The sequence below is a fragment of the Diprion similis genome, chromosome 2 (genome assembly GCF_021155765.1).
Source record: "Diprion similis isolate iyDipSimi1 chromosome 2, iyDipSimi1.1, whole genome shotgun sequence".
NCBI lineage: Eukaryota > Metazoa > Arthropoda > Insecta > Hymenoptera > Diprionidae > Diprion > Diprion similis.
Genome location: NC_060106.1, coordinates 20487814 through 20500778, shown reverse-complemented (window position 1 = coordinate 20500778; position 12965 = coordinate 20487814). Strand labels below are relative to the sequence as shown.

Here is a 12965-nt window from a genome sequence, read left to right as displayed (position 1 = left end):
TTTATTTTATTGGTAATCCAACAAAAGCAAGCGCAGGTATTTATAGGGGAATCATAGGGCGCTGAAAAATTCGAACGTGCCTCGCTCGCATCCTGCGTCACGAATCTGTTCAAATTCGTGCTGAATTCAATAATTTTTCGCAATTAACACGATGCGTGGGACTGGTATTAGTAAGTGTTCGTCAAATATACAGTTCAAAGTCACCGAGTGTTTCATTTTCACGCCGTATTTTTGGGACTGGTTTTTTTTAACGCTAAACAAATGACGATCGCGATTGCATCTTCACGGTTGCGCCTTCACACCAACACTAAATTCGTAAGTATTCGCAGTATTTCCATATGGAAGTCATACTCACTTCAAAACGTTTCGTTTTCGGTTTGAAACGATTATTTCGGATGTAAGAAGTTATATGACGTTCAACTATGTCTTCACAAAGCTCTTGACCGTTATTTTTCTTAGTAAATGGGACGAGCACTCGCTGCTTGACTGTATAGTTCTTATAATTTTTATTTGCAACAGTCCGAGGTATTATTTATTCTTGTGTAATTTCCTGTAGAAATTTCACCGAATTCAATTTTTGCGAGTTTCCAATTTAAAATCGACACGTAAATTGAATGGGAAATTGAGTAGGAATGGATATAATATTCTTGGATGATAAGGTTGTCAATAGATATATTTTATATAATAACGTAAACAAGATAATTGTACAAATAGCATGTTATAAAAAGATGCACATATTCGGGAAGTGAATTTCTTTTCTTACTTCCCTACTTACGTCTCGGCAAAATATGTTAGACGTATATACAGTTAGTCTCTGAAGACAGTGTTACTTGATAATGAGACTTATTAGAATATTACCTCAACTCACGTAAAAGACTTCAATTCAAGTCACACTGTTTATTGAGGACGACTATATCTATACAAAAGGATTGCAAAAGTAACTTGGAGCAAGCCTTTGGCAAACTGGATTGGATCTGTTCCAACCAAACCGCGAGAGTCCTTGGAATGTATAATAATTTAACGGGAGAAGCAATCTTGGTTCTTAATTCGACGTATTCGAATCGTTATCGAGTTTGTAAAATTTCGTTCTATGTAATTTCTACCATGTGACTTTGGCAACGTCATCTCATTACATACATTATACTGCCTGTATGATACACACTTGACTCGACAGCACTGCTCCTAAGAACTATTGACAAACCTTCCGATGGGAGAATAATATGATATTACTATGTTATCAAGGCTATTTTACAAAAAATGGTCGTTGTACGTTTCAGAAATGAAATATAACGCCCTGATTTCTTCACAATTTCTAACAATTTCAACAAGTAACAACTAGTTACCAAGATTTGATTACATATATAAAAGTCAATATCGTCATCGAGAATCTGTCTCTTCAATAATACGCAATATTATCGCTATGTATACAAGACAAAAATAGTCGCGATACTAAAATCTCAGTTTCACAGAATGATTGTATTACTAAGAGGTATGTATTGTGTAACTTGGTCAAAGTAATGTATTATTAAGAGGCGAAGAAGGCTGTATGCGCTGCTCAATTCATTTCTAACACATTTTTAAAATTGAAAGATGCTATATTCCTTCTCGAACAAGTTGAATCATCGTAGTCAAGAGTATACTCATCATTCTAACGAATGTCATATCTCAAGTCATGCTACTCATTGCAAACCATCAAATGCGAAACCAAGTGTCTATTCGATACGTCAAATTTCAAATTATTAGGAATCCTCTGTCCTTAATCAATGACGATTTCGGATTCCTGGTTGAATAAAACATCGCCATAAGTAGCAAAGATGGTCCGACTCTCAAAATCTGTGTTCTATATTCAACTCTGAACTTAAATGATTCATCTGTTAATTTCGAACTCCAATAATATTAATGTATCCAAGTCAACATTGAGGATTGCTAACTAATTTCTTGAAACGCATCCGCATGACGCGTGTATACGGTTGCTCGTAACGTAACCGAACGCGATTCACGTTTTGTACGTAAAGAAGTATTAGATCGGAAGTGACGCCAAAGATTATGTAAGGCTAGGGAAGCCTTGGTGTGATAAGGAACCCACGTAGACGCTCTAGCCGAAGCATGTCTCGAGCAACGATAGCACTTCAACAATCCTTTTCTGGAGACTAATTGTGCTAAGTATCTTTCTCGTATCTCGATTATCTTTGCTTGATTCGATCTCGTTTGAGTTCCTCGAGCATTGACGGTGCTAAAAGTATTTTGTCTCGATTGAACATCGCCTTCGGCAAGTAACTTCTGTGGCCGCCGCTGTTTCCGCGCACGCTTTTCACTGGTGCACGAAATATCATCATCTGGCTTAATTCTGTTTTCTGTCTTGATCTGATTTTCATAAGAAGCTAAGTAACTTCTTGTTATTCGGTCTATCATTTCGGAACAAGTACCAACGTCCAATTGGTAAATACTGCATTTGTAGCAGTAAATTGGCTGATTCTCACTGCAACGTCGAGAGACAGTTCCCTCGTGCCGCGTTCCGAATCCAGTCCTCTTCAGAAACTCAGATCCGCAATTCTCGCAGATTAATATATCCTGCGACTGTAAGCTTGCCGCGGCTGTGGAGCCGTCTACCATCTCGTGGCTGCAACCACCGCGGCACTGCTCCATAAGTTACGTTCGCATCATTTCAGGAACATCAGGTGTTAGTTGAAGGGATATTAAGAGAATACAACACAGTATTTCACATATGTATTCGTACAAATTGTACAGTTCGGAAAACAGCAACGAACAGCAAAGAAGATTTAGTGTGATATACTATACGGTATAGGTATGTTTTTTGGAATTTGCCAAGTTTTTAATGTGCAACCTGACAAGAGTTAGAAAACTTGTAATGCTATTGCTTGAATTGACAAAAGCGAAATTGTCCTCGAATGCTTTTAACAAATTATTGAAAGTTCGCCTGCATTTGAAACGACTATACTCTGACGATCTACACTTTGAGTAACTAGTAATGAAAAATTAATTTCAGAGATGCGAACAAACTCGATAGAAATACAATTGCTGCTAGATTTAGAGCTGTAATGAATTCCGATTGCATAATCTTGTACATCATACATACACATGAGAGTAAATGGATGGCATGCAGAAATTGAGACAGCAAAGAATACTACCAAATGTTAGTGATTAGTGTTATTTTAGACTAATTCCTATTGAATCATGCAGTACAATTCTTTTTATTGATGCAGTTAGTTTACCAGTAGACTATTAGCGTCGAGTGAATGAAAGTGATTGTGTGACAGTAAACTTAGAGAAATAAATTATAATCTGTGCAGATACTCACCCAAGAATTGTTGTTGGCGGTATAACGCTACCGCTGACAGTCGGCGGAGCTGGAGCCGGAAATACAGGGGGACCAGGCGGCGGGCGTCCACCACCACCAGAAGGCCTATTAGTTGGGACAGAAGAAAGTTGATTAGGTAACTAACGAATGCTAAAATCACATCTGTACGCACTGTAAGTGTTGGTGATGGCGTGGAGTCGGAGGAACCGTTGGAGCATTGGCGGTTGTAACCCTGTGAACGTGTAGCTGGTGCAGCTGTAGCTGTGCGGCATCTTCAGCGAGGTAGGAGCAGCGCGAGCACTGTCTTCTGTTATGGACCTTGAGTACATGGGTTGACAAACGCTCAGCTCGGGCGGCTTTGTACTCGCACAAGGCGCAAGCAAACGGTTTGAGGTGAGTGTTCAAGTGGCGTTTCAGGCACCAGTTGTCAACACCGCTCCAAGAACAGTAGCAGCACGTGTACCTGGGTGTAAAGAATCGTCAAACCGTATTAATATTTAAACATCGTCTCCATAGACTATAATTATATTCTATTCCAGAGATCAACAACTACTGTGCAAACTTGTGATATCACAACCTTCTCTCTTGGGCTCCTTTCGACGCTCCTTTGAGGTGACTCTTGCTATTGCATCCGCCATTCTGCGTTCTCCGTGCTGGTGTGTGCATCGTCGTGGCAGGCAATCCTGGCGTTGGATAAAGACCAGTAGTTGACGTGGAATGCAGCTGATAGCTTTTATTGTTGTTATACGCAGTTGAGTAGCTTCCGGTATGGTGGGAGGCAGTGGAAGCAGTTCCTCCGCTTCCAGCAGCAGCGCTCTGGTCCTGTATGGACTTTGAGGTGCTACCGGTGGGTCTGCGTATCCTGGCCAACTCGTATCGATGTTCCCTGTGCATTCTCAAGAAATGTTTCTTCACGTGATCCGCTCTGTTAAATGGCTTATAGCAGACGTAGCAATGGAACGGCTTTTCCTCACGGTGAATGTTCTCGTGACGGGTGTACAGATCTCGCCTGTCCGTACCGTAGGGACAATACGGACACGCGTACCTCTTGGTGCTCGCCGTTGTTGTCGTGGTTCCCGTTCCAGCACTCTGCTGACAAAATCGAACTTCAGTTATATGGTGAGTACGAAAATCTTCTAGTTCCAATCTCTGTTTCAACTCGCCATTACTGTCTCTCTGTATATCATACGTCTCCTATAATCTGACTAACTTTCACCTATTAACTACGTATTAGTTTAATAGCGCATTGTCATATACCTGATGTAAGTGAGCATGCTGGGTCGAGGTCGCGGCGTGAACATCGTGAAGAAGAAAGCTAGTGGCGGGAGGCAAGAGAGCTGCAGGAATTGTTTGGGTTTCCTGGGACCTTCGAGATGGAGGCGACGGTCTCTCCGCCCGCTCGCGGACCCGCTCTAGATAAAGGGTAACCTCGTCTGCGAGGGAGTCTTTTCTGCACTCCGCTGATCGACCCGCGTGGTGGCCCACTCCACCATCCTCAACGGACACCCTGGACGGATGCAGTCCGAGGAAATGCTCGGCAACTTCCCGAGGCCCTCCGTTGAGACATTCGCCTGAAAATGACCAAGCTGGCTTGTTCAAAAACTGTTCATCACGAACTTTTTTACAGGAAAAATTCATTTTATATAATATATTACAATTCGTCTGTCACGTACGATTCAAGAGCCTGGCGTTCACGGACGATATTCAAACTTTTGAATTTTTCAACATGATTTTTGTACAAATCCAAATGATGGATACTTTGAAGTTTCTACTTATTCCGTTCGAAATTAATAGGGAAAAAAATTGTTCGAAACTAGAAGACATAATGTCGTAATACTTGCCACATTCGCAGCATCTCCAAGTGGCTTTGGTCGCGTGGTAGGCAGCAACGCGACTACCTTCTGTACATTCTAGAGGTTCTTCGGCGCAGGTCCAACCTGCGTCGTCAGTACCGTCATTTCCGTTTCCGGTATCGTCGTCCGTGTTATTTTTATAGGATGTCGAAGTCTCGAACTCGTTTTGTATGCTCGATGCTATCGTCGTGAGGAAATGAGACGAATTATTGGAAATTTAAATGTTAAAACAGATGATCGTGCAGTTTAGCCTCGATTATGTACGTCAGAGCAGAAATATTAGCGCAAATATAGCTATTATAGTACGTAATATAACTCCGACGACCGTAGAGGAAGTATTTGAAATGCAACAATTTGGGCGACTAGTTTTTGAATTTCAAATTTTCATTTACATTACATCAATCCAATTCATTGAATTATGGATCCAAAATTGATACTGAACATAGAAAGACGTTACTTCTATAGTTAATACTACGAGCCCTGAAAAGTTTCTTTTCGTCCATGGAGGTAGGTATGATTAAATTGTTCGGCGTTCATCATTAGAGAACAAAGTACCTATGTATTCGGCTCTCAAGGTGTCCCATGACCTTATAATTTTCTTACTTCGGTGATCAGGATCCTCTCCGTACAGCTTTCTCGTGATCTCCTTGAACATATCTTCGTAGCAGTCAATCCTGCCGATTCCGACGCCGCTACCCTCCATGCCCACCTCCGGTGATGGTGCAGCGACCCTCCCAGCGTCAGAACACCCGGCGCTCGGCCCGGTTCGCGGTAAGCTCCGAGGCCGGGCCTCGGTTGATGGACCTGCTTCACCCTCCCCCCTCCGGCTCCTTCACCACCACCTTCTCCTCCTCTTTCTCTAACGGTGCTACCGCTGCCGCCTCTTATACCTGAAATTGCGAACGTCTCCGGTATTCTTATACCTAGGTTTCAACCCCGCGCCGGGTTGTAGCTCGTAACTCTTCTCGACTCTTATACCTTTCATATATGATATACACAGATGCTCGTGTATTCATATACGCAGTATATTATAACGTATATAGGTATGTAAAGTAACATCGCACGAGTGAGAAACAACGCAAATAGATACCTATATTACAAGTTCGAGAATAATTTTTTTCGAAATGCAAGTAGTAACGGTGAATATAGCCATATGCCGTATGCCACTCAACACTTTCCGCTTTCAGGAGCAAAAGAAATTGGGAACAGTGATTAATTTTCGACGATTTAGCTTCGCAAAAATATCTTTTTTACTTGACATTATACTACTTTGCTCGTATGATTTATTATTTTTGTCAAAATGTAATTATATCGCAAAATGTGTTCATGATGCATTACTGTGAATATTTTAACCGACCTTCCGGGACATAAAAAAAAAAAGAATTTCAAGATTAACACGTTCCTGAAACGGTATGACGATCGTATATTATTACACACCTTGTGGAAAATCGTAATATATATGTATACATGACAATCTGTTCTGGAATCTGAAAACGAATTCTTCCGTCACGAAAGATTTTTGTATAATAATTATTAGCATACTAATTTATCCTGAAACAGTGGGCGTTGTACATGGATTTTAGCGTTATCGAGATTAATATTATACGACAATCGTCGATCTCAAACTAAGCTTGTATAAAAATAAAACTCCCAAGTGAACACGTATAATACATTATATTATAAACAGCACGTTTGTCGCGGTAACGTGCAGCTAGCAGCTTTGCGGAAACGTATTATCCATACATATAACTGGGTTAATGCGGGGGTTGTTCGGGTGGTACAGGAGGATACAAATACGAGTTGTCGACCGTGCGTCGCGTCGGGCTGATCAAGAAAAGAGGGAACGAAGTTGAAGAGACGCGTTGTACGTCTGTATTGATCGCCCGGGGTCAGGGAGTCTCGAGACCAAGTTCCTAGTCGTTGGCCCGGTGGTTCCATGGTTCGCGCGTGTGTTCGTTCGCCCGTTCGTGTGGGCGTGAGGGATGGTATGTACCGACAGAGTGGAGGGGCAGGGGTCGTTGGATGTGAGAGGAGAAAATCAATACACCCTCGGAGGAGGTCGAGGCGGTGGTAACGCGGCGCGCACGCACACCGATCCGATCGACGGATAAACGTGCAACTCGGGCGTAAACGTGGACGTAAACGCACAAGCACGTAAACTTGAGCGTGTGGTGTCGAGAGGAGGGGGGATGGTGAGGCTAGTCAGGCAGATGGGTCTCGGCTGCGTTCGGACCGCTTCGGCTTTTCTCGGCCGCCGTCCCTTTCTCTCTCTTTCTCTTTGAGTTGGCATCAGAGAAACGAGCACAACAAACGAACGACCGAAGGAACGGAGGGACGGACGGACCGACGGACGGACGGACAGACGGATTGCCGGATTGTCGACCGGTTGCGAGCCACTGACTATAACGACGGGGGGACACACGTTGGCTGAAACTTCTTGAGGAAACAATTCTTGTAGAGACGGAGCTACGGGAACGCGGTTTGAGATTTTCTAAAAAATCTTCGTTAGTTTTTGGATGAAACGGTTTCAATACGATTTGCAATCCAAGAGTTGTTGAGCAAGGCAAACGGTTACGTCATCTATTCTCGCCGCAAGTGGTGGAAAGCACGGTTTGTATCGTTTCACCGTAAACCCTCCTGTAGTTATCACTTTCGATATATGCACATGGAAACGCGCGCACATTTATGTACGTACATAATATATACATTCATATTCGGGGAGGGACGCGCGCGCAAACAACTACTTCGGGTTTTAAGGGATGGTCGGGGGACACACGACGCGACGGTAGAGACGGTTGGAACAACTGGTAGGCGACTACCCCATTGCGCCTGTGTACTGCTCTACGGGCTTGCAGAATGCAGGGCACACCTGTGTCTTGCGAAACATCCTCATGATCGCACCGTATTCGTATGTATGTATATATCATATGTATACACGAAAGAACTAATTCACAGGAAGAGGAGAAGGAGGAGGAGGAGTAGCAGCAGAGAAATGTGGAAGGAGAAAGGCCAGTACGACACGACGTCCGAGTGAAAACAGGCGAATTCGGGAGGGAAATTGTAAGGCGTTGGATGATGCCAACGCGCCATGTTACACACGGGAAACTGGAAGTACGGAGTACAGCTTAGTTATTGTTAGTGCCTACTCACTCTGTGACGTTTTGATATTTTGTACTCACCCAAAGTGAGGTTGAGTCGATCTTGTGTCTCGTAGAAAGGAACCTCGTGTTCCCCGATGTTGAGTTGCAGGTTGTTTCCTCGGCGGCAGTCGGGTGGCAAGTGGGTGGCAGGCGGGGTGGTGGCCGGGTGGGGTGTTGGGTGGCGTTAGGAGGGGGTCGTTGGTGGGCGTTGGGAGGGGGGCAATATCTACCACCCCTCGCCCATTCAATCCCGCACAGTACACATGCCCACAGGCCTCCTCCTCTCTCTACGCCTGTGCGTGCGTGCGTGCCTTCACCCTCCCCTCCTCCTCCTCCTCCTCCTCCTCCACCACCTCCTCCTCCTCCACCACCTCCTCCTCCTCCTCCTCCTCCTCCTCCTCCTCCTCCTCCTCCTCCTCCTCCTCCTCCTCCTCCTCCTCCTCCTCCACCTCCTCCTCCTCCATCTCTTCCTCCTCCCCATCCTCATCCTCCTCCTCCTCCTCCTCATCGCCCACCCGCGTTTAATACACGTAAGCGCGTCACCCGGCTGCACACACATACCGGCAACAACGACACGACACGACACGACACGACGACGACGGTGACGGCGTCTGGAGCTGCGCTGGGTATCCTCGTAGGAGTTACTGGGTCTATCATGGTATGACACGCGTGGGCGGTTGTCGAGTTCCTGGCTATCTTATACGTACCACGTAGAGAGGAACCGGAGGAACCCGGAGCTCACGCGATTATACAGATTCTCTGCGGTGCCAGGGATGAAATTTAGGTGTATATATGGATTCACTGATCTGGCCAGGGATCTACCAGATCAGATGCTCCACCATGGCACCGTATGGTTTATCTATACTTGATTTACTGCAGACCGTCCGGCTTTCATAAACGAAAGGGTTGAAAAAATCGTTTGACCGCGCATGTTTATTCAATATTGAAAAATTAGGTGGACCTTTCTGTTAGGTTTTTTTTTTCATCTGACTCACAATCAGTTGAAATGCAGGTAAGAACATAATATACGAGTGTAATAATTGAAATCGATCATTGTACAAAATAAACAAGTATTCTTCGAACTTTTTTATGGTGCAAAAATGATTTCTCGTGCCAAAATAATGGCGCAGGTATGACAGAGATTAGCTGAACACTTGGTGAAAGTGACAGATTAGTGCAAAAAGAGAAGAAACAAATGTTACAAAACTCTTTGACAAATGAATGCAAATATCAGTGAGAAATTAAGATCCGACCGTTGACACTCTACAAATTGACGCAAGTAATATTTTACTTGTATTATACACGCTTCCACATTCCACGGAAGTATTAAAGCTTCAATTTAGCTTACGGAATTCACTCATCCGTGATATCCGGATGTTTTCTCTCCGAGTATATTTCACTCTTAATCAATACTTTATGATAAACCCCTCTGACTACGTATCATGGCTTTACCTCCAACCTCTTTCTATAAGCCGTACCATCTACGGAAGGATGGTGTCCACCGGTACTGCAGTATACAAGATTCATCATACAGATGTATAAAATTGGAAGGGCGTGTGTGGAAATGAAGGGTTTATATATGGAGGAAGAGTAGTTGATCCGTAAATCTTCTTCCGTTTGGATTTCTCGCTTTATTTTATTTCTCCTCGATGCTCCAGAAAAAACGGTATTAATTTTCTCATGCCAATTCGATGACCGTTGTATATACCTAGCTATATATTACATATCTATTAACATACATATATATATATATATATATCTATACCTGTGCTGTTGCAGCTCGAGCGAAATCTAGCCATATATGAATAGCGTATTTTTACTGTAACACGTATCAATCGGAGCCTGAAGACTGTATAAACAATTATTTGAATCATGACGAGACATCGAGGTTTTCATCAAATTTATTCGAATGATATGTACCAATATAGTTGTAGTGCAAGTATTATTATGACTATTTTCAACATTTACGAATCGATGCACTATAAATGCTGTAGAGTTTGATGGACTTGAAAAACAAAAACTACTCGACTAATAATAACGTAGGTAATAGTTTTTTAATCCGTTAGGAGATGTGGAAAAAATTTTAACATATCATGAAAGAAATAAAATTTATTACACGCATTTTTTATGGCGTGAAAAATGGGTTCGGTATGATATACATACGCATGTACTTAGATACGCTACGAAAAGTGATGGAATAAATTTATACATCGAAGGAGCTGTATTAGGTTTGTCTGCGAAGCAATAAGAAAATGGAAGAAATAATAATAGTAATAATAAAACTTCTAGAGACTGAATAAGACATTCCTTGTTTATTTGGTTCTACTGCCTGCCGATGTCGCGGGAGGAAGCGATCGATAAAAAGTATTTGTAGGAGAACGTGAAATACACGACTTGTAAGCCACTGTGACAAATTCTATGGTGCACTGCAGTGATAAACGGGTGCCAATAATTATTAAAATCAACAACAAAGAAAATCTAGAGACAAAGCTGCAGGAAAGGAAAAATCCGAATTCCGAACTGTCAGTGCAAATAAAAGAAAAGCTTTATTTCACTGATTAATAAATTAAAAATGGCATAAGTGTAGTCTTCATTTCGGTGATCGATTCAGAATTGATTCAGAAATTTTTGGAGCAAGATATTAGGAGGCCTTCAATAAAATTTGACACTTAGTCGATCTTGTACTTTTGTTTCTACATTCTGAGCGACTGAAAAGCGCGCTCAATCGTCAACAGGTAAAAGTTAAACCCTGCATGTGAAACCGACAAGTGGCAGAGATTCTGCAGAGACGGATGGTCGTTATATCGTTATAGTTACGCTTAGATTTCCTGAGCAATAATTATTATTGGGGTTCCAAGGGGAGTCGTAAGGAACATATATTGCCCTTCGTGCGAATGAAATAGTTTTTGGATATCCTTTGGTAGGCGAAGGTCTTCGAAAGTCAGCCCTTACATCGCTCTGCGATCGGCAGCTGCGTTTTGCTTATCGTAAACTTACGCCTTCGTGTTTAAGCAAAGAGTATTATCGTTCGTACACACAATGAACGGCTGTTCAATCCGAGTATTATATCACCGGAGTTTTTTGGCAAGGTGCAGTTTACTGCAGTCAATGGAGCGTAAAGTTCTCCGACAATTCGAACATCCCAACACTCAGAAAAATGGAGTGCTAAAAACAACTTGTGATAAATTATCTATGACAGCAATTTCGAAATAGTTTCACCATTCGAGTGAAATAATTTCTGTACAGCGTACATATATGTATGTATATAGAATAATGTGTAGATAAAATAATACAGCGAACGTCAAAATTGACGTCCTTGTTTCCCTGACGTTTGTCCGATATTCCCACTGCAGCCGCATCACATTTTCTGACACATATCATTCGCTGGTTTTTCCACACTTTTCTGACAGCCGGAAGCTCAGGTTAGCTGAATTTTCAACCAAATCATTGGGGTTGTTATACCCTCATGGGTACAAGGTATACATACATACGGACTCGAGAATCAATTCGCGAGTCTGAGGACCTTCTTGAACGACGTGCTGTAAAGGCCTCTAAGCCAAAAGGGTTGTCCGATCGTATCGGTACATCGCTTGTGTGTGTGTATGAGGCTTCCACTTTATACTCTCGCTTAACGTTATCGCTGCAGTTTCATCGAAATGAATAATAACGCGTTTAATTTCGTTTAATTGCAAGCTCTTGCATGGATAAATTGAGAGATTAAAAAATATGGTAAAAAATTCCAGTAAACTTGAGACATTATTGTCAAATCCAATTTTACTGATTTCAGAATTTCTTCACGCACTCTGATTCGCGATTCCTTAAAGTCTCTAATTCCTTATCGGTAAAACGCCATGCCGCCTGCAGCACACACATGAAAAACGTACGTATTACCCGGGCATCGCAAGGGCGAGATAAGCTAAGGGTGTGGAATGAGGTCGAAGCGAGGGTTGCAGGTGTACCAGAACCGCTCACCCTCCTAGACTTCACCCTCGAGTGGTGTGAGTACCTACAGAGTACACTAAGGTAAAGAAAATACCGCGTAAGATTCTACAACGAGTTTCTCTTTCCCCAAGAAAGATTACGCCGCGCGTATAGCTTTGATATACGGCGATGCTTCGCTGCGGAGGCGAGGGGCTTACATTGAATCCATTGTCAAATTTTTATAATGGAAACCGGGTCACCAGACGAATGGAAATCCTACAAGCACACGGTACGTACGTTATACATTGTACAATCGAAGCGAAACATATCGCGGTATTACGTATAAGGAAGTAAAAGAGACCAACGGGGGAATCGAAGCAGAAAAGTTACGGCTGTGTGGATCAGAGGTTAAATTCAAGCGAGCACGGAGCTGCGAAGAGTTCCGCGGATCCTAAGCCGTCGAAGATGAGTACAGACTATAGACCCTGCAGTCGCCTAGATCCGTCGCGGATTTCGAAGAGATGCGATAGAGAACGCTGATAATTGTGTGAAGTTCGAAAACGGCTCACGGCTGGCAGCAGCAGTGTCCCTCCCCTCCTCCGCCGCCACCACCGCCTCCTTCACCCCGACCCACGCCGAGCCGCCCTCCCGCCCTGACTCTCGAGGAAATATAGTGGCGCGGGCGAAATAAACAGAGAGAGGTTCGTTGTTATTACGAGGGTAAAAATATCT

General features: G+C 43.1%; 1 protein-coding gene across 7 annotated transcripts; it reads right to left on the bottom strand.

The window, feature by feature from the left end:
• Positions 1 to 655: 655 nt before the first annotated feature.
• Positions 656 to 8593, bottom strand: LOC124415503. 7 transcript variants are annotated; one of them, XM_046896436.1, is made up of 8 exons: positions 8352 to 8593; positions 5728 to 6062; positions 5161 to 5352; positions 4577 to 4890; positions 3897 to 4411; positions 3492 to 3782; positions 3320 to 3424; positions 656 to 2620 (listed from the first exon to the last, which is right to left on the bottom strand). In XM_046896436.1, exons 2-8 carry the CDS (start codon positions 5873 to 5875, stop codon positions 1927 to 1929), a joined length of 2259 nt encoding a protein of 752 aa, XP_046752392.1. In that variant the 5' UTR covers positions 5876 to 6062; positions 8352 to 8593; the 3' UTR covers positions 656 to 1926. The 7 variants fall into 7 exon arrangements, with proteins under 7 accessions (XP_046752392.1, XP_046752398.1, XP_046752399.1 ...); XM_046896442.1 differs by having other exon boundaries at positions 3897 to 4408; XM_046896443.1 differs by having other exon boundaries at positions 5776 to 6062.
• Positions 8594 to 12965: the final 4372 nt, after the last annotated feature.

Coding starts and splice junctions, on each gene's coding strand:
- LOC124415503 (XM_046896436.1), bottom strand. CDS start 5,875: ATGGAGGGTAGCGGCGTCGGAATCGGCAGGATTGACTGCTACGAAGAT. Junction 5,353..5,727: donor CTTGAGAGCCGAATACATAG/GTACTTTGTTCT, acceptor TCACGACGATAG/CATCGAGCATACAAAACGAG. Junction 3,783..3,896: donor AAAGGAGCCCAAGAGAGAAG/GTTGTGATATCA, acceptor CTTTACACCCAG/GTACACGTGCTGCTACTGTT.